Source organism: Rhinolophus sinicus, linkage group LG02, assembly GCF_036562045.2.
Source record: "Rhinolophus sinicus isolate RSC01 linkage group LG02, ASM3656204v1, whole genome shotgun sequence".
Taxonomy (NCBI): Eukaryota; Metazoa; Chordata; class Mammalia; order Chiroptera; family Rhinolophidae; genus Rhinolophus; species Rhinolophus sinicus.
In genome coordinates, this window is record NC_133752.1 from 94,140,217 (window position 1) to 94,162,663 (window position 22,447).

At 34.4% G+C, this 22,447-nt stretch overlaps 1 protein-coding gene across 21 annotated transcripts in view; it reads left to right on the forward strand.

The window, feature by feature from the left end:
* MLLT10 (MLLT10 histone lysine methyltransferase DOT1L cofactor) overlaps positions 1–22,447 on the forward strand; it is a 198,267-nt gene that overhangs the window by 86,292 nt on the left and 89,528 nt on the right. For 19 of the 21 annotated variants that reach the window (XM_074324864.1, XM_074324863.1, XM_019755986.2 and 16 more), the window contains 4 exons: positions 1,866–1,969; positions 3,392–3,485; positions 5,829–5,924; positions 19,917–20,012. In XM_074324864.1, the coding sequence (XP_074180965.1) occupies positions 1,866–1,969; positions 3,392–3,485; positions 5,829–5,924; positions 19,917–20,012 (390 nt within the window). The remainder of the gene's footprint in view (positions 1–1,865; positions 1,970–3,391; positions 3,486–5,828; positions 5,925–19,916; positions 20,013–22,447) is intronic. The other 2 variants (XM_074324865.1, XM_019755991.2) reach the window with 1 other exon arrangement.

The following is a 22,447-nucleotide window of genomic DNA, read 5'->3' on the forward strand; positions in this document are numbered from 1 at the left end:
GGTGTATATGTGTGTGTGGGGTGGTGGTGGTGATGGGAGGATATTATAGCTCAAATGTAACAGACCCACTCACTGTTCTTATTGAGATTTAGTAGATATTCTTGAATAAAATTTGCTCTATTTGTTGCTTGTCTTTAGGACAATTTTTAGAGACTTTAAATTGTTTTCACCTTTGAAATGACTAATTCACTAAGGAGAAGATCCATGGAGCTCTTTACTCTGCCATTCCAGTGGTCTGGGAGTCTTACCTCTTTCATTTTTATAATAAATATCCATCGTCATTTTTAGTTTTATTGAATGGTCAAATGACAGTGTCTTTTCACTGTCAGCTCTTTGTAAGTCACTGAGGTATTTGAGGTATTCTTATAATTTCATTGTAATTGTTTGATATTCTCTTGTCATTTGAATAGTTTAAGGTGCTCTTATTCAGTGTGTCTAGGTTGGATTTGTTATGATTTGTGATTTTTTTTATAGGTATAAAATAATTTTTGTAATTCATTTCAGTCGCTTATTTTCAACAGAGGAGTTGAAATCCAGTTACCTGACTAGATGTTAGGTTTTTTTGGGTAAACACTGTTGAATGGTGTTAGTTGGTACCACAGTGCATAGTGGGAGAAGTCTTTCTAGGTTTAAAAATTCATGTGTTCCTATTGAAACTGGCTAGGTTAGACCTTCAGAAATAGGTTTCTTTTTAGAAGTGTATCACCTGATTATATGTAGATAGACATTAATTTTTGTAAATTTCCAGTCAGCTATTAATTTTATTCATTATACACTGATACTTGTAGATTGCCATTTATGTAATTTAAGTCTTTCATGAAAGGTGGTACTACTATCAGCTATTTTCTCTGGGAAAAGGACCCAGATAGATGTTAAATTTGCTGGGAGCGTTCATTGGCCAATACCTCTTAGGAGCATCTCTTAACTCCTCGTCTAAAGTGTCTTCCTCTTTCAGGTGTAGTCTGTCAGGTGCAGAGGGCTGAATGAGCTGCCCACTGGGGATTCTTGTGGACAGTTGGAATGGCCTAGACCTTGCTCATTCACATAGGACTCATTCATCTTTTAGCTCTCAGCTCCCTGTATCAAACTCCCTTAGATATGCTTAGTTCCAGAAGAAAGAAAAGACAAAACCTCTTTTTACACCCTTGTTACAGGAATCAGTTGAATATTGGTGAGGAGGTTTTTAGACCAAGGTGTGGTAGGCTGTCTCCTGCCCCTGGCCTCAGTGCCTGTGAAGATTCTTCTCATCTTACCGGGTTTTTGAGTCTATGGAAGACAGTGACTTCCTGAAATCCTACTAGGTCTATTTATACTCGTATGTCTTTGTTTATGTTTTCAGGTTTGTAAAAATTAGATTACTATCAGAAAAATAAATAAATTCGTGTTTTGAAGTAAACTACCGTATTTACCTGAAAATAAGACCTAGTTCACTATCAGCTCTAATGTGTCTTTTGGACAAAAAATTAATATAAGACCCGGTCTTATTGTAATATAATATAAGATCAGGTCAATATATGATATGATATACATATATATATATATATATATATATATATAATTTAATTAATATAATATAATATAGTGGGTCTTATTTGAATATGAGACTGGGTCTTATATAATATAATATAACATCATATCATATCATATATCATATCATTTATCATATCATACCTGGTCTTACATTAATTTTTGCTCCAAAAGACACATTAGAGCTGATGATCCGGCTAGTTCTTATTTTCAGGGAAACACGGTAGGTTAGATAGTAAATCTAATCATGACTTCTGAAGATAAGTGTAAAATTCATATTCCTGTAAAGCACTTGCAAGGTTTGTTTCATTTTTTTCTTTTCATTTTTCTACCCTAAGACTTGCTACATTTGTGATGAACAAGGAAGAGAAAGCAAAGCGGCCACTGGTGCTTGCATGACATGTAATAAACATGGATGTAGACAGGCTTTCCATGTGACATGGTAAGTTTGTTTCCATCATTATATAGAACTAAAACTGGGGATATTTTGTAAATTAAGGACTTAGGTACCCAAATATTATTTACAGTAAATTTTATTGGACTAGTTTATATGTTTAGATTTACTTACTTGTAATAAAGATAATTCCAATAATTGAACGTACTTACCAGAATGAATTTTCAGTAGGTGGACCCTGGTTCTAATGTTTTTAATTCAGTTTCATTTTGTTTAAAATATTGGTGTTGGTTACCTACCCTTTGATTTCTTATTAGGATTAAAGGAGCTGATGTCGGTAAACTTAGTGTAGTGCCTGAAATATTAGTAAGGATATAATGAATGATAGTGTTTTGTCATTGTCTCTGTTTCAAGGGGCAGGGAATAATCAATCTTAGTATTATAGTGGCAACTTCTTAAAAAGTTACTTAGATATTTTTAATCATAAAATTTCAAGAGCAAAAATTATCCTAAAAAAATACAACATAATAGATAATAGCTCAAAATAAAAATCTGGGAATAATCCATTTACTTACTAATTTTAAGAACCAGTCTGTATCTTTGATTCCAAAACTCTGTGAATAAATGTTTGTTTCTTGAGAATACAAAAAAAAAAAAAAAAAAAAGCATCAGTCTATATGTAATAGCCAATATAGACATGTGCTTTATTTCTTGAACTCATACTGTGTGGGTTTATGAAGTCCCCACTTGGGGAATAGAAAAGATTTTTGGTTTTTATAAATTCTCTTTATACTGTACTTAATTTTCCAAAGATGAAAGTCCTGTTTTGGGGGTATGAGATATATACTAATGCTGTAATTTTGGAATGTTAAAAGTGGAAGGTCACATTGAGAAGATGACTAACTTTAGCACTTAGTTTTTTAAAAATATGAATATCATAACTTTAGGTTTCAGTTCCATTTCTTCCATTATTTTTGACTGAAAAACACAACTTATGTTTTTCTTGTCCACTGTACTGTGCTATGGATTTGAAGCATTTTCCTTCTAACAGGATGCAATCTGCACCCATGGGCAAATACCATTATATGTCATTTCAGCCCTTTAGAGGCCTGACCTTTCCATTTGTACTTCTTGTACAGATTGAAAAAGTAGAATGAAGTGTTAATTATTGGGGTGGGGGATTTCTTAAAGAAATTCAGTGTTTCTTTTGTGATGTAAAACATGTATAACTCTTCGTCCTTGTTACAGATGGATGAAAAGTTTATATTAAATTATAAATATAACTTTTAAAAAATTTTGTCAATCACAGGTTGGAGTAAAATGTGCTTGGTTACAGCCAGAATAAAGCCTTTTATATTCCCCTTTTCTCTTAGGAGGTCTACCTTACATGCTTGGAAGTGAATTTGATTTATTTATAGTATGTATGCTGTGGATTGAAATTTAATTGACATACTTGGCGTTTATTTTCAGTGCTCAGTTTGCTGGACTACTTTGTGAAGAAGAAGGTAATGGCGCAGATAACGTCCAATACTGTGGCTACTGTAAATACCATTTTAGTAAGCTGGTAAGAATTTAATATTAAAATAAGTGATTAGTTTTGACAATAGAGGTGACTTATAAAAAAGGCATAATAGCTATTCCTTTCGTTTGGTTTTTGCTTAAGTTTGCTTAGCATTTTCTTTGTGGGAATTAAGAGATCTAGTAATTTTTAAAGATTTTTACTTTGCTTAAGTTCACTTATAAAGGTGAATATTGTAAAATATAATTTAGAATATATATTAGTAAGTAGTAAATGTTGGTATACATTTAGTAGAAAAAAACAAATGTTTAAAAAACTCTGTAAATTCAACACTATTTTCAGTTAATTTGGTTTTTGACATTTGACCATACATTTTGAGATTCTCTATCATTTGTTTCTCATGTTTTTGCTTTATTACTATTACCCCTTATTTATTTATTTATTTATTTATTTATTTATTTATTTATTTATATTTTTATTCACTAGGTGGTAGTAAAAGTAAAATAAGACTGTTTTGTAACTTGTTAAATATCTTGAGAGAAGTTTACGATGTTTCCCTGAAAATAAGACCTAACCAGACAATTAGCTCTAATGCGTCTTTTGGAGCAAAAATTGATATAAGACCCAGTCTTATTTTACTATAATATAAGACCTGGTATAATATAATATAATATAATATAATATAATATAATATAATATAATATAATATAATTAATATAATATAATATAATATAATATAATATAATATAATATAATAATTATAATTATAATTATAATTAATATAACACCAGGTCTTATATAAGACTGGTCTAATATAATATATAATATAATATAATATAATACCGAGTCTTATATTAATTTTTGCTCCAAAAGATGCAATAGAGCTGATTGTCTGACTATGTCTTATTTTCAGAGAAACACGGTATTTAAATACAACTTTGGGAATATTTTAGATTTGGTCAGTCTACTGTTACACAGTAGCATGTGTAAGTTGCACAGTTAGCATGGGATGAGTGAGTTAGCAATACTTGATTCACTGTTACATATTTTGTGTCCATATTCCTTTGAAGGATCATTATTTCTTAACATCTCAAGTGTCTATTTCTCAGTTGTCATTGATAACAATCAGATTTGTATACTGCAATTTCAAGGCTTTGTTTTCTTTTTAGTATCTTTAAAAAATTTTTATTGTTTTTTATTGTTATGGTTCCTTTGTGAATGGGGCTTTCCTCTTTCATCTTCCCTCCCTTCCTTCTTTCTTTCCTTCCTTCCTTCCTTTAAAAAAAAAAATATATCATTAGGGGCTCCTTTTTCTTGAAATTAACAGCGTGTAACTCCAATATTCAGATTCAGATATAAAATACTTAGGAGTATGTATATATATTGTTTGATATTGAAGACTGATTTATTTTAATGACTGACAGTATGTTATTGAAGTGTAATTTTACTACTTAGATGTTAAAAGCATATTCAAATTTTCATTTTCTCAATGAGAGATGATACAGATAAAATGTAGAAATAATTAAAATGGATTTTGAAGTTTGCGTAAATAGAATTTTTTCATTGCTAGTTATTGACATGCTGTTCTCCCACTTGCTAGTTGGGGAAGAAAGGTCTCTTTAGTAATTTAATAAGATTGTATAAGCTCTGCATTTACATGGAATTTGAGCATCTTTTATAGTCATTTTTATCTACTTAAACTAATTAATTAGGTACCACCAAGTTTTAAACACCTTAAATAACTCTCACCATCATACTTGATTATGAAATTGTGTAAGTATTTTAAACAGAAATGTGTAGTACTTTTAGTAATGCTTTGAAAAATGCATGGATCTAACACTGACATTTTCTTTTTTTCTTAACTGCAGAAACAAGTTTTTAGAAAACTGTATGCCTTAATACTGTATGAAATTTAAAGGCTTCTTGCTTTTCCTAGTGGCATAAAGTAACTCTTCATATATTTTCTTTTCTTCTAGTCTTGGCATCCTTCTTCAATAAGGCATTCTCTATTTGGGTTGAAACTTCTTTTCTTTTTTAAACTAGACATTGAAAATTATAATTGATATTTTTAATGAGGTGGTTTTGTGATAAAGTGACAAATAAGCTACTGCTTGTTTGAAAATATAGTCTATCTGCATACATTTTAATGTACAAAAATTATGGCATTAATGTTAAATTTAGGGTTAGAATTTTTTCTTTATAATGCAATAGATTATATATGGATGGTGTCTAAACTGGACTATATAGTTTAAAATAGTGAGGCTTTTTTTTTTACTTCACTAAACACTTTTAAATACTTTACACTTGAATTCGTTTAAGCCTAACAAAAAGATTATTTAAAAAGTTTTATATACATATACATATATGTATATATATTTTCTTTTTTAGAAAAAGAGCAAACGGGGATCTAATAGGTCATATGATCAAAGTTTAAGTGATTCTTCCTCTCACTCTCAGGATAAACATCATGAGAAAGAGAAAAAAGTAAGTGGATTTGTTGTTGCTAAATATGTAGCACATCGACTTAATAGATATTTTTCTTTTTTAGATAAAATTAAGTTCTTGATAGCTGAATGGAGACTTTGAAATATTAAAAATTTTTAACTTATAAAAGAGTATTAATATTAAGTCAAAGAGTAGGTCTAAAATAATGCCATATTTGTGAATATGGCTATATCAATTTCAACTGAAAGTTTGAAATACAACTTGATTGAAAACATGAGAGGGATTTCTTGCATGTGTTACTGTGGTCATCTTGTGAAATCTTTAGGTGACTTCAGCAATAATAATTTGTTGCTATATATATTATTAACTGATTACTTCACATGTAAGTAAAAATCTCTTCAGCTTTTTTTCTTTATAATAGAACAATTTGGAAGTTCTATATATTCTTGACTGTTTTTTTTTCTCTCCCAGTGGTTTATTATTTTTTTAATGGCCAAATATCATACCATTTGTTTGAGAATATTTTTGTCTTTTAATTAAAACACTAAAAGCTTGCCTAATACTAATCTTTCTTTTTCTGACTTACCTGTTTCTGCTTACATTTTTACATATTTTAAAGGATATGAGTAATTTTTAGTAAACTAATAGTAAGTAGAATCATTTATAGGACATATTACCAACATAGGAAAAGGATTACTATGAATTGTTTTTAACAAAGTGAGGCTACAAGGGACACCCTCAATTGGAAAAGCATGTTACTCTTAAACAGTTTTTATAAATCAGTTTGGAAAATATTTCTACAGATTGTGTTAAAAACTAAATTGGCTAACATTTTCATGTTCCTAAATATGTAGGATCTGGGAAGGTGATTGAAATGCTAATGGTATTTAAAAACTAATTTGGTTTAATTTATGTTTGTGCCTTTTTTCAAGATAAACATTTTAAAAGCTCATATTTTTAATTTTGAGATTAATTTCCCAGTTATGAGTAAAATAATAATTAAAACTTTATAATCACCTTGAGAGCACTGGTTGGGTTTGTATAATTTTTTGTAGGTCTTAGGCAGCAAGTATACATATTCATATTGATTTCTTTAATGAGGTGGTTTTGTGATGGTGACAATAGTGGGGTTCTATCTTGCTGACTGTTGTTTGGATTGCCGATGGAAAAATGGCAGGTTTGGTTTAATTAGCGGTTTTAGTAAGAAGCACCATGAGATTTTATGTAAGCCTTTTAATCTGTGAACAAGGGATTCTTAGGTAGCGCTCATTATAAATTATGAAGAGGGAATTCTTACCAGTGATGTTCTTCTGTCCTGCCATTTCGTGAGCATTATCTTGTTTAAAGAAGTGTTCACTGTATGATAATTTTTATCTTAATATATACCCTGTCATGTTATTTTTTAAAGGATAGTTATTAAATGTAGTAAGTGTTAATAAATACCAGTGCTGATGACTTTATTTATATTAATCTTTGTTTTGCTCTAAGAAGGAACTAGATTTTTTATTTTATGGTTTTCTTTGCAGTTGTTGAATACTAGATAAAAAACAGTGTATTTAATTAGACTTGTTTAGCTTTAAATTTTAGCTGTTGACAGTCTTTTCATTGTACGTAATACTATCTGAGTCTTACTTTTAGCAGATATAACTTTAATACAACTTGATTTTGTTGTCAAATTTAAAATCCATATGTGCATTTTATTTTGTAATAACTGAGATTTTATGATAATCTGTAAAGGCTGTGAGGTAACATACTATAAATTTATTATTACTGTTAGACTTGTTTGATTGCCTTTGTAATATTTGGGAAGGGACTTTTTTTATTATGGTATGATGTTAAGTGATAATGTAGTTGAAAAGATTGGGTGTTATAGACTATTTTTCTCTCCTCCTTGCCTCTTTTAATATTTTAACACCCAGTAGGGTTGTCTCGAAAATATGCTTATCATGTTATAAAATGTTGCATTGAAAGGTAGCATTCATAATTCATTCATATTTTAGTATTTTAAAATACTATATATTATGAGCTACATTTTGATGATATTGTTCATAAGATATATTACAGGGACTCTCCTGAATTCTTTCATCTGCCTTCCTTCTGGCACATATTTTAAAATATCATTTATTAAACCATAAGTGATGACAAGGAATATTTAATACTAAATATTGTGTTATCCAAATCACTTACTTAAAAAATGAAATCAATAAGTTAACTTTTTATACAATTAAAAGAAAATAAAAAAATCATAGCCTTTTGCTTTTCAGAGAGTTTCTGTGTGGCCCAAGATATATTAATACTGGTTAGATAGTTACTGTGAAATGCCAGCAAGGAGAGAAGAAAAGTTAATGGTGAGATATGACTTTGAATAAGTTTCTATAAAAATGGAAAAATTGGCATATATTTTTAAAGGAATCAAAGCACATATCTGAAGTACATGAATTACAGCCATATGTATAGGAGGAGATTAATTCAATTATGAAACAGTTTGGATCATGAATTACTTAAGAAGAATATCTTATAAAACTGTTAATGTTAATGTTTATTATATAATAGAATTTTATTTTATGCCTTAGTATCCTTATGTTTACAGAAGCACTGCCATAGAGTGAGATGTGGGCAAGGGTAGGAAATGGAGAAGGGTGTCATCTATGGTAACGTGGTTGTATTGGGAGGCTCCCAGTTCAGAAAGGATTTTTTTAAAAAGCTGAGTTGCAGGTCATTATTTAGACATCAGTGGTTATTTATTTCATTGAGGTAATCTTGTTCCAGTTCATTTGATCCTTAGACTCATCCTCTTCCCACTCATCAGTGCTAAGTAATCCGTAATGTATCACAAGTATAGTACTATTGTTATTGGGTTGGTGCAAAAGTAATTACGATGTTTGCAATTACTAACCTTTTAAACTGTAATTACTTTTGTACCAACCTAATATAACACTTTGTAGCTGCGGAGTCACCATTAGTGACAATGTATTATATGGAAATGCGCTCAGCTCCAAGTAGGTATGCCAGAAACCCATCCATCCCCTACTACAGCTAGAAGTATTTATCGCCCCTCCCACTCCCCTTACTTGCCCTTAGTTTCATTGTTATTAATAGCTGGCAACAGATAAAAGAGCTATCACCAATATGAATACTGTTAAGGTATAGTGGGGTTTGTGGGAGATAGGCTTTTTGGTTAGTGTTTTGTGAATCTCAGGGATTGACTGGACTTCCCTTTTGTTTAGTACAACTCATCTCTTGGAAGAGCATTGGCTACTTTTGTGTCCCTCAGAGCAATAAAACTCTCAGTCACAGAGTTGTCATTATTTCTCTGTATCTTTTTGAAAGTTTTCAACATTGAGAGTTACCTGTCATACCCTTCCCTTTTTTGTGTACTTTTTCTTTTGGAAATCTTCCACTTAAGTTAAAGCTTTAAGCCGTGACATGTGCAGAGAGTTAAGAAATGCAGGGATTTTCAGGAACAACAACTTACGTAAAATGTCTAGGGTGTGTGTTTGGTGGAACTGAAGAGTGACATGAGATGAGACTATTTCGTTAAGAAGGGGCCCTTCATGAGGAGTTTTATAAGTAATGCTAGTTTTATTCTTCATCCTGGGGCGTTGGGCAGCCAGTGAGAAGGATTAAAATTTTTAACTTTTGATTTTATAATAATTTTAGACTTTCAGAAGATTTACAAAATACTACACATTATTTCTCTTCACCATTCACCCAGATTCCCAAAATGTTAACATTTTATCATGTTAGCTTTATCATATCCTCTCTACCCCCTTGCTTGTCTTTCCATCTCTCTCTTGCGGCACCCACCCCATCTTTTTCTAACCATTAGAGAGTAAATTACAAATATAATGCTCTTTAGCCTGAGTACTTTAGTGTGTAGTTTTACTAAATATGTTTAAAGTCCTACATTATTGCAGTATAATTATCAAAATCAGTAAATTAACATTTTTATAGAACTATTAGCTAATCTGTATATCATCTTCAAATTTCACCCGTTAATGTCCTCTATACTGAAAGGGGGAAACTTTTACTGGTCCAGAATTCAGTCCAGGGTCACACATTGTGTTTAGTTGTTGTCATGTCTCTTCAGTTTTCTGGTGTGGAATAGTTCCTCATTCTTTGTCTTTCATGACCTTGACATCTCTGAACCCCTATTTTGGTTTCTCTGAGGCACTACCTTAGATCTTAACAATGGATTTTACAGTCACACACCCTTGTTTTATTCTTTATACAATGATTTTTCTGACAGTGACTTAGATTTTTCATTGAAAACCATTCCTTACTGTTAGCATTATTTGCTATCTGCAGAGATTGGGAATTTTCAAAACTAGCAAACCTTGGTTCCTTTTTGTCAAGAGTTCTAATTTAGTTTATTCCTGTATATTCCTGCTTTTTACTATAAATAGCAAAAAATCAGACTATACCTTCAACATATTACCTAGAAAATCTCCTCATTATTACCTAGTTAAATCATACAATTCATTAAATACATTTTCTATTTTCTATGTCACCATAGGTAACAATGTTGGTAAATTTTCAGTTACTGTATAAAAAGAGAACCTCCTTTCCTCTAATTTGTTTTTTAATTTCTTTTTTTTTAATTTATTGGGGTGACAATTGTTAGTAAAATTACATAGATTTCAGGTGTATAATTCTGTATTACATCATCTGTAAATCCCATTGTGTCTAATTTTCAATCACTTTTTTTTTAAACATTTTTTTTTTAAGCCTGCCATTGCAGCTTCCTGAAAGGCCGTTAAGTTTTCTAGTAAAAGTCTTTTCAATGCTTATTAGGCATCACTCATACGGTGTTACCCCGAAAATAAGACCTAACTGGAAAATAAGCCCTAGCATGATTTTTCAGGAGGACACACCCTGAACATAAGCCCTAATGCATCTTTTGGAGCAAAACTTAATATGAGACCTGGTCTTACTTTTGGGGAAACACAGTAATTTGAAAGTTCTTCCAGCTTCTGCCCACTACCTAATTCCAAGCAACTTCCATATTTTCAGTTTTCTTATTTTGTTGTTATGGTAGCATCCTATTCCTCATAACAAAATCTGGATCAGTACCTATTTATTGCAGCGTAACAATTTATCCTAAAATTTAGTGGCTTAAAGCTATAGTGTTTATTGTCTCATATTTTCTATAGATCAGGAATTTGGATTTAACTAAGTGTTTGTAGCTCAGGTTTGTCATCAGATTGCAGTCAAGATTTTCTGTAGTCATTTGAAGACTTGACTAAGTCTAGAGGATGTACTTCTGAGATGGCTTATTCACATGGCTGGCAAGTTGGTGCTGGCTGAGCAAGAACCTCAGTTTCTTTCTACCTGGACCTTTCCATAGGCCTGCTTGAGTATCCTTGTGACATGGTACCTACCTTTTCCTAGAGAGAGCAGGGTGAAAGCTGCAATATTTTTTGTGACAGCCTCAGATGTCACATACTGTCTTTTTTCCCCTAGTTGAATGCCTTTTTTTTTTAACATAAATTACTTATTGGTGGTAAAATATATATCAAGTGTTGTTTGCCATTTTAACCACTTTTAAGACTCACCATTTTTGCTATATTCTATTGGTTATATAGTGCAGCCTGTTTATTCTGGGTGGATACCACCCAGGGGCAGAGGTCATTGGGAACTATCTTGAAGGCTGGTTGCCACACCCTGAGAATTGGGCAAATATACTGTTTCTTACCAAATTTTCACCCATAAGCCTTAGCATTCATTGAAGATTTTACCTGAAGTAAATGTGTTTGACACAAAGTGATTTTCTAATTCTATCATTCATTATATGTGTACATCCATTAGTTGGCATTCTATGGAAAATTAGGGCTTCTCTCCCTTTTTCCCTTTCGTACTTCTTCATAATGGGGAAGGGGCCAGTCAACAGAGAGAATCAAGAAATAGCAATATATAAAGAAGGAAATTAGGAGAGGCTGGTGTTTTGGAATCCAGGAGAAGTGAATATTTCGAGACGGAAGGTCAGTGCTCAGCAGTTTTAGATGCATATGAATGATCAAGTAATATAAGGAAAAATGTATGTCCTTTGGATTTGTTAACCTGGAATTAAAAAGCAGAAAGGAGAGTAACAAGCATTTTGGGGGAATCAAAGAATTTAAATTTGGGGACACAGATTCAGACAGAAACCCCAATAGTTGTCCCAGTTATATGGTATGGGGAACGGGTTTTGGTTTTATTGATTGTTTTATCTTTTAAAGGCTTTTTCATTATTTTTATTAGTTTCAGGTGTACAAAGCAACGTAATAGATACTTAAACGCCTCATAAAGTGATAACCCACCCCTCAAGTTTACCCCTCCGACATCTTATATATCTGTTACAATACCATCGACTATCTTCCTTCCCTATGTTGTACTCCACATCCCGTGACTATATATACCTATATATTTAGTTATAGTTGACATTCAATATTATTCTACTTCAGCTCTTCAGGTGTAGAGCGCATTGGTCAGACATTTACACAGTCTGACGTGATCCTCTGATAAGTGCAGTGCCCATCTAGCACCTTACATGATCTTTATGACATTGTTGATTATATTCCCCAACCTGTACTTCTTAATGCCTTCACCTTTCTCACCCTGCCCCCAACCCCATTCCCATCTATCTCCCTGATAGATCTAATACCTATCTGGCACCATACCTAGTTATTACAATATTGTTGACTATATTCCTTATGCTATACCCTACATCTCCATTACTACTGTATAACAACCAATTTGTATTATACTTCTTAATTCCTTCCCCTTTCACCCATCCTTAACCCCCTCCCATCTTAAAGAAGTTCCTCTAAGGTTCCTTGTAATACTGGCTTAGTGATGAGGAGCTCCTTCAGCTTTTTCTTGTATGGGAAGCTCCTTATCTGTCCTTCAATTTGAAATGACAGCCTTGTTGGGTAGAACGGTTTTGGTTGTATGTCATTGCTTTTCATTACTTGGAATATTTCCTGCCACTCCCTTCTTGCCTGCAAAGTTTCTGTTGAGAAATCAGCTGCCAGTCTTATGGGGGCTCCCTTGTGGGTAAGTAACGGCTTTTCTCTTGCTGCTGTTAAGATTCTCTCTTTGTATTTAACCTTTGCATTTTAATTATGATGTGTCTTGGTATTGGCCTCTTTGGGTTCATCTTGTTTGGGACTCTCTGTACTTCCTGGCCTTGAATGTCTGTTTCCTTCACCAGGTTAGGGAAGTTTTCTGTCATTATTTCTTCAAATAGGTTTTCAGTTTCTTGCTTTCTCTCTTCTCCTTCTGGTACCCCTATAATGTGGATGTTGGTATGCTTGTTGTTGTCCCAGAGGCCCCTTAAACTCTCTTCAATTTTTTGGATTCTATATATGTGTTTTTTTTTGCTGTTCTGGTTGGGTGTTTTCTGCTACCTTATCTTCTACATTGCTGATTGGATCCTTTGCTTCATCTAATCTACTGTTGATTCCCTGTAATATATTCTTAATTTCTATTATTGTATCCTTTATTTCTGACTGATTCTTTTTTATGCTTTTCATCTCCATTTTTATGCTTCCTATCTCTCTTTTGAAGTTCTCCCTGAGATCATTGAGCATTCTTATAACCAGTGTTTGGAACTCTGCATCTGGTAGATTGCTTATCTCCGTTTCACTTAGTTCTTTTTCTGGAGCTTTGTTCTTTTATTTGGGACGTGTTTCTTTGTGTCTGCATTTTGGCTGCCTCCCTGTGTTTGTTTCTATGTGTTAGGTAGGGCTGCTGTGTTTTCTGGTTTTAGTAGAGTGGCCTTATGCAGTAGGTGTGCTGTGGGGTTCAGTGGTGCAGTCTTTCTGGTCACCTGACCCACGCACTCCAGGTGTGTCCTTTGTGTGGGTTGTGTGTGTGCTCCTTTTATAGTTGAGCCTTGGTTGATAATTGCACATCAATGGGAGGGACTGACCCTTGGGCTCACTGGTTGTGAGGATTGGCCTTGACTACATTGGAAGAGTTGTTGTGCAGAGGCTGATCCTACAGAGCAGGATCTGCTTCAGCAGGACTCTGGTGCCTGCCCAATCCGCCCCTTGGGTGTGTTGTATTTGGAGGCGACTGGGTGATGCTCCACCTCATTTTGAAGCTGGCCTCTGGGTGCGCCAGCCCCAGGACCACCTTGGAAGGGATCCGCTTAGGTCTACTTCAGCCACAGCCGGTGCCCCACCCAGGGCTACGCAGCAGGAGCCAGAAAGAAATCCGCAGATGTCGGCCTCCCATGCTGTGCTTAGAAGCTCCTTTGAGAGGCCAAGCCGTGAACCAAGGCTGGCTGCCACTAGTGCTGGCTTAGCTGCTCAGCCAGAGGTACAGGGCACGCTCAAGCCAGATGCTGCTTGTGTGGGTTCCGCGAACATTGGAGAGATCCTAGGATAGTCTGCAGCTTGAGCCAAGGCAGGTGGTCTGCATGAAAAGCCACTGGGAGCAGCCTGGGTGTGCCTGAAAGTGGAGCGGCTCTAGGTCTCCAATCACCAGGGCGGGGCCAACGAAAGGCAGAGACTCAGATGTCGCGGCTGCCTGTGTTGGAACGATGGGAAGGGGGGGGGGGCTCAACAAAGAAACAATGGCCTCTGCCAGCTCCTTGGTCCAGGAGAAAGCCGCCTCTCCAGCACCCATCCCAAGCCATACAACTCAGTTCTCTCCCCGTATGTCCCTGCTACTTTTTCAGCTGCTGCCCCAGCACTGGAGCTCAGAGCGAGTGATTCCACTGGTGGGAAAGTCCACGCGCAGTCCCTTTAAGAGGAGCACCTGTGAGTGCAGCTGCACTGTCTCACTCAGTCATAGTCTCCGCTGGTTTTCACAACCAGAGATTATGGGGACTTTTCTCCCTGGCACTGGAACCCTGGGCTGGGGTTGGGCTGGGATCTCTCACTCTTCTAGGGGATGGGGGGATCCCCACAGCCGAAATAGCTCTCCTGATGTTTAATGGTCACACACTGATGTGGAACCAGCCCGTTCCGTGTCTCTGACCCTCCTATAAGTCTCGAGGTGTCTTCTTCTGCAAGTCCTTAGTTGAAAGGCTTCAATTCAGCTTGATTTTAGGCAATTCTCAGTAATAGTTGTTTTGTAGGTTAGTTGTAATTTGGTGTGGTTGTGAGAGACGGTAAACACAGCGTTTACCTACTGTGCCATCTTGGTTTTCTTTCCAAGGCAGATCATTTTAAAAAATACAAGTTAATTTTTTAAAGACCCACTTCAGAATTCACTAGGTAGAAATAGCCATCAACACTACTAAATAGACATTCCAGATGTTTTTTCTATACAGAGATACAAAGGATGGTTTGAGCAATAAAGATTACCTTGTTAAAATGATGTAATGCGGGGTGGCCAGATGGCTCAGCTGGTTAGAGCTCGAGCTCTCAACATCAAGGTTGCCGGTTCAATTCCCACATGGGATGGTGGGCTGCGCCCCCTGCAACTAAAGATTGAAACAGCGATTGGACTTGGAGCTGAGCTGCATCCTCCACAGCTAGACTGAAGATAACAACTTGGAGCTGATGGGCCCTGAAGAAACACACTGTTCCCCAATATTCCCCAAATAAATTTTTAAAAAGATGTAATGCTATTAATTTTTTTAAAATATTAAAGTCAGATTTACTTGGCTATGTAGAAAAAAAGAAATGAAATAAAATAGATAACAATATTGAACTTAAGTATAATTTCCTTACCACAAGAGATTATTTCTTTAAATATATCTTTTAATAATAGACTATAAAACAAACAAAAAACTTTAAGAAGTTAAGGCTGTCTTCCCAGTTTAGATGCTTCTAGCTGTAACAGAATATTGCTAAAGCAATAGGAAATTTGTTTTGCCCGAGTTCAGAGGCTAGGCTTTTCTTAGAGTGGTTAATTTAACAATAGCCAATTCAACAATGGTAGGGCATTGTTGTCCTTCGAGGTTCTCTTGGCTTTTCTCGGTATGGCTGCCAGGTCACTATAGTTGTTCCAGGGGTCATGGCTTAACATTTAAGCATCTAAAAGCAGGAAGGGAGTACCTTTTTAAGAAAGAGAACAGAAAATTGCCCTTTGTATTTTATTATCCTGACCCAAATGTATCCCAGACCTAAAGCTAAGGAGAATAAATTTATTAATTGACTTAGATATACCCATGTTCATCTCTGGGCTGGAGTATAGGGCCACTTTGTGAGGATATGAGAATGTGATTAGCCAAGGAAAACCAGGGACTTTGTCTACAAGGAAGGGATTTATGTGCAGTTACTGTTTGATGGCAAACTGTGTTGTTTTGTTTTAACTACATGCTTTGAAAGCTATACTGAGCTCCTGCTGTGAAAGGCCAATAATACCCCCGTGCTCCTCTCATTCCCTGCTAGCCAATTTGTTTGTTTGTTTTTCAAGACATTTACGTTATATTTTTCAGGCCTGTGATACTATCTTGTATAAACATAATCCTCAGAATTTTTTAGGTATTCTGTATTTAATTTAAATCACTGTTGCTTCCAGTCTCTTTAACCACAGCCTCTCCATAGAAGTTCTTTATTTCATCTCTTAAATTGGTTCAACTTTATTATCAAATAACTTTTTTCAAGAATATGTTCTTTGCAGTTTTTTTCATAATGGAAAGTGTTTTCCTCTTGCCTTAATTTTTGAACTATATCTTGGCTGTTTATAGTATCATTGGGTTACACTTTTCTTTCACCTAAGAATTTATCAGTGATTATTTCATGCTTTTGTTTTAGCAGTATTTTTATATTCTTTTCCTTGCTGGTTTCTACTTTATTTACTGATTCTGTTTTAGCTTTTAAATTACTTTGGTTTTGCATTACCCCGAGTTTTTTTGTTTGTTTAGTTTGGTTGTTTTTTTTTTTTTTTTTTTTAACCCTTTTCTGTTTATCATCTTGTTCTTGAGCTTTGTTTGAACTTATGTTCAAATTAAGTTTTATTTAGCATGGGGCGGTTTTGAGAAATAACTTTATGCTGAGTTATATTTACTTGTAGGTTGAGATCTTTAGTTCTTAGGCATGTTATGCTCTTTATATTGTTTATTTTGGGCTGTAGTCTCTGCCATACAGTTTTTTTTTTTTGCTCATGCTTGGGAGACTGTTTAAACATTGGCTTTAGTATAAGTTACGTAATTTCTTGAATAAACTTGTGGGGGAGGAAGAAACTTTCCTCTGCCCCCAAGGTTCTTTCACTGGTCTAATAATCAAATAGATATAAGACAGATTAGCAAGAGAAAATAACCAAGTTTAATATATACATGTGTATGTATGCATGAGAGTCACAGACCCCACATGAACAAGAGGTTCAGAGATAGAAAAGGAAATGGGTATATGAGACCTTCTGAACTAGGGGTGAGGTAAGGTGCCTTGGGAGCTTCAGAGGGTTATTGCAGGATGGTAAGAGCAGATGTTTAGTAAATAGAAGTTTGCCCTGCACTACAGATAGGTAAAAAGAGGTGATCTCTGATAATATGTTGCTATGGGCAAGGCTCCTGATAATTCAAGTTCTAGGTAGTTAAGGGAGGGTCAGAACTTTCTCTTTGAGCCCTAGGTTAAAGTTACCTTTAGCTCAAAACAGTATATACACCACGAGGTACATCTTTGGATGAGTTGATCTGAGCCTGCACACCTGCCTTTTCCCTTTCTGATTTTTTACTTTGTTTTAACGCTTAAAAAGCCTATCTTTCCTTAAAGTTAGATAAAGATTTTAAAAATATTTTCTTCCAGCCTCTTAGATTATTTTAATTTTTATTTAACTCTAAAATAATGCATCTGGATTTTATTTTGTATAAGATACTTTCCCCAAAATTACTAATCAGTTTTTTCTAATACAATTATTAAATAATTTTAGTCTTTCCCTGATGACTTGGAATCCATTCTTTATCATATGCTAAATATTTACATATAATTGAATCCTGGAATTTCCTTTTGTTCTACTCATCTGTTAAAATAAGCCTCTTCAGTGAATGTCATTAGATTGCTTTGATTCATATTTTACAGGCCGATAATAGGAATATAACTGATTCATAGTCTGTTCTCCTGAACATTTGCAACCCTCATATCAGGATACATTTCTTGATGTATCACACAAGACTAGGGTTCTGTATTATTCTGTGCATATATTTACATTCTCACACATGTACATGTGCATACACCTTTTACTCTTCAGGTGTTTCCCAAGTTTTTAGACTTTGTTTACCTTATTGTTTTCAGGGTCATTCACTATTATCCCAGCTCTTGTACCCTTTAAGAATATAGCCCAGTATGGGAAGTAGAATACGACGATAGAAAGGCTGCTTTGTTGTCTGTATGGGAGAAAAATATTGATAATAGAACTTACAGACCAGGGTCATTTGAACCTCATATTTATAAATTAGATGGTATAACTATGTTTATTATTTTGGTGTATGCAAAAAGAAAACTAATGTGTGTTACTTTTAATTTGTACTTTAACTCCCATTCTAGTCCTGATTTGGTTATCTACTGTTGCTTGAGAAACCACCCCACCCCACAACTTTTAGCGGCTTATAACAGGCATAACTCAGCAGAAACAATTCATCTTTTTACCACATGATACCAAAGCGTTTATTCATGAGATTACATTCAGCTGGTGGCTGGCTGGCTGGTCCAGGACTGTCTTGTTCACATGTCTGGGCATAGATGGTGCTGGCTGGAGTCTGGGGTACCTCCGGTCTTCTCTACTTGGCCTATCAGGAGAGTGTGAACTGATTCTTCACATGGTGGCTGGGACCCAAGTGAGCAAAGGTGGATGCCGTACAGGACTTCTTAAAGCTCTAGGATCCTGAACTTGGTACAGCATCCCTTCTGCTACATCCTCTTGGCCAAAGCAGTCCCAAGGCTAACCCAAGTTCATGGGAGAGGAGAAGAAGACATCTTATGATGGGAGGAGCAGTGACATCCTATTACAAAGAAATAGAGACATAATTCCTTAGTGGTCGTTATGATCTGTCACAATTAAAATAACTTTAGAGGAAGAAAGTTTACTTTAGAAGTTGAATAAAAACTGTTGTTGCGGTGTCTTACATTCTTTGTTGCTAAAGTATTAACATTGCAGTCAAGAAATGTGTTATGTAATTGTATCAGGAATTAAAGGCAAAAAGTGGTAGTACTTGTGTTTTATAGTAAAACATCTATCCTTAACTTACGTTTTTTATTTTGCTGGTATGTAACCTCTTTTAGGGCAGGGTCAATGATATTAATCTTTCACGCATTGAACAGAAGTGCTCTGAATGGTTAGTTTTAAGTACTGTGAAAAATAAATAAGTTGAATTAACTCTTTAAATAGTAGCAAATTTCACACCCAATACTAATTCTTACCTATTGATTCAAACAATTGAGAACAAATTGGTTGAAATTTTAAGACATTAAATAAAGTTGGGCTCCTAACATGTAATTTCTCATTTAATTGAATTTCTTCTTAAATTCAGTTTATCAGTTTTAGGACTTCAAAGTAAAGAAGCACACCATAACTTTAAATTATTTTTGTTAGTGATAACTAAATCATCTATTTTCTGAGTCAACCTAGGGGAGAGAATTTCTTGCCCTGGTTTCTAGTTTGTGAGCCATAGAATTCAAGGCATGATGATAGAGAATCTGATGCTATTCTGATGTGGTAGTGCTTTTAAAGTGCTATTTATAAAATGTACACAAAAGTATTTTGTATTTTTAATGAGAAAAAATATGTAGCTTATCAGATAAATGTAGCAAATGATTATAGGCTTCATATTTTTATACATTAGTTTATGTTCAAGGATGAGGGAGCTAAAGTCACTTTAAAATAACTTACACTAGTATTACTTTTTATTGCAATATATACTAATATATATAGTAATGCTATAATGTAAGTACAAGACTAGTATTGTTTACATATAAAATAATATGATTAGAAGTGATTTTTAAGTTATTTTTTGACAAGTATTTGTTAACATTTTAGTTTCCAAACATTTATAAATGAATGTCATCTTTATTGTGTGCATATGTGTGTGTATTTGTGTGTATAACATATATACATGTTATGAGTTAAATTGAATTTTACTTCTATTCATTTTTTTAGAAATATAAAGAAAAGGATAAACACAAACAAAAACACAAGAAACAACCAGAACCATCACCTGCATTGGTTCCTTCCTTAACTGTTACTACAGAAAAAGTAAGTTTTAAGTGCCATATTTTGTTTTATATAATCAGTGATGTGCTGAGTTTTACCTTTCAGAAGTGTTATCATTCCTGGTGTCCTGGTTCCTCCAACTTTTCCGTCCTCTTTAACCTACATCAAGCACTTTGATATTCCCATTTTTTAGTTTTTAATCTACCTTCTGTTTATTCTGTACTTAACGTCTGAAGAATGTTAAGTAAAGATAACCAGTGGGAAGCATCACTGAGGTTAGAATTTGGGTTGTGGGGTAGGCTTCATCCACCTGTGATTTTGAATTCTGGCTTCACCACTTACTGAGCTTTTAGATGGTTAATTAACCTCTTTGTAACTGAATTTCATCATCTAAAGTAGGGGAAGTAATGATTGGAGTTGAATGAGATAATGTATGTAAAGCAATTAGAACAATGTCTGTGTCACAGTAAGTATTACTTAGTAAATGTTAAATATTATGAAGGTTATTAGCACCTGGTTAATGTGATGTGAAAACAAGTGGAGTCAGGGACAGGTGCCTGGGACAGTAAGTACAGGAGGCGATGAGGCCAGGCGAGGGAGGAGCCAGTCACACAGTGCTGTGTGAGCCAGTGGAAGGGCTTTGTTTTTTAGTTTGAGTGAAAAGTGAGCCATTGGAAGTTCTGAACTGAGACGGAACACGGTCTGACTTAGGTTTTGTAAGAACCTCTGGCTGCTTCCTTGTGGATAAACTGTAGAGTCAAGAATGACAGCAGGAAGGCCATTAGGAGGTTATTGCAACAATCCAGAGAGAGATGGGGGTAACTTGGAGGTGGTGAGAGGTGATTAGACTCTGAATGAATACATTTTAATGGTTTTAAAATTGATGTAGAAGTATAAATTTGAAAAGCTAAACCTGCCTTTTCCCTTTCTGATTTTTTACTTTGTTTTTAGATTTCGAAAAGTCTTTCCTTCCTTAAAATTAGACAAAGATTTTTTAAATACTTTTTTTAGTTCCTTAGATTATTTTAAGTCTTTGAAATAATCCATCTGGATTTGTTTTATTTTGTACGAGATACTTTCCTCCAAATTATTAACCAGTTTTTCTAGTACCTTTATTAAATAATTTAATTTTTTCCCTGCTGATTTGGAATCCCTTCCTCATCATATGCTATAAATATTTATGTATAATTGAGTATTTTCCTGGAATTTCCTTTTGTTCTCCTCATCTATTAAAATCAGCCTACCTTTTAGTGAATTTCATTAGACTGCATTGATTCATATTTTACAGGCTAATAATATGAATGTTATTCATACTCTGTTGCCCTGAACATTTGTAACCCTCATCTCAGGATACATTTCTTGTTGTATCACACAAGACCAGGGTTCTGTATTATCCCAGGATGACTTACATATATTTACATGTACAAGTATGTACATGTGCATAACGCCCTTTACTTTGCTGTGCTTTCCACGTTTCAGAATGATCGCCTCTTATCAACTGATTTAAACAGGGGTAATGTCATAATCAGATTAGCTCTGGTAGATTTAAGACAAATAATGTGGTGAGGCCTTGAGTGTTTGAAAGGGATAGGTGGATAGATGCTAGAAGACGTGTCATAGATTCCTTTTAGGAAGACAGTGTCGTTTTATTGTCGGTCCCCCACACTCTTTTACCTTCTGTTGGTGGAAACAGAAATAGGTCAGGGAATCGCAAGGCTGAGTGTTAATCTGAGCTGCAGAGCTTCTTTTAGAACCCATAGTTCATGTTACTAGACCACATTTAAATTGCAGATCAGGCAACTTTACTACTTCAACTTTTAAATACCTTTAGTACCTAGCCAGTCTTGACTGCACATATTTGAACCTTGCATTTGCCATTCTTATACAAAATTCCCTTTCAGTTATTTCTTTTACTAAAGTTCACTCTATCAGTCTTAAAATTTTCACTTGCACTTTTTCTGTGACTAACTTTTACCTCTTTCTGACTCTAAAACGTTTTTCAAACTAGGAATTAGCAACAAATACCTTGATATGTCACGTTAATGTGGTGTTACTGTCATCTGTTACATCCTGCAACTATAATTTATCAGTGTAATATTTTCACGTGAATCTTTGATAACCATGGTTGTGGAACAGACAACTTTTACATATATAAAAGTTGCTAGGAACAAAGCAGGATTTCATATTAATCATTAACATTGTTATCAGAATGATCATAAGTGTGTAAGTGCCTTTCCTAGAAACATAGCTTGTAGTTGTTATCATTGGGAAGTTTAGGTTTTTAGGTAAAAGAGGATTAGATGGAAACAGATGGGATTAGATATCTGCAGACTTGATGCAGAGAATCCTTTAATATGATAAAACAAGTTGAGAAGGCAGAAAAGGATGTGCACCTGTCTGTAGGAAAAGGAGGCTCACCTGTCTGTAGGATGGTGTGATTGCTTCCCTTGATTTCCTCAGTTTTTAGTCTTTCTGAG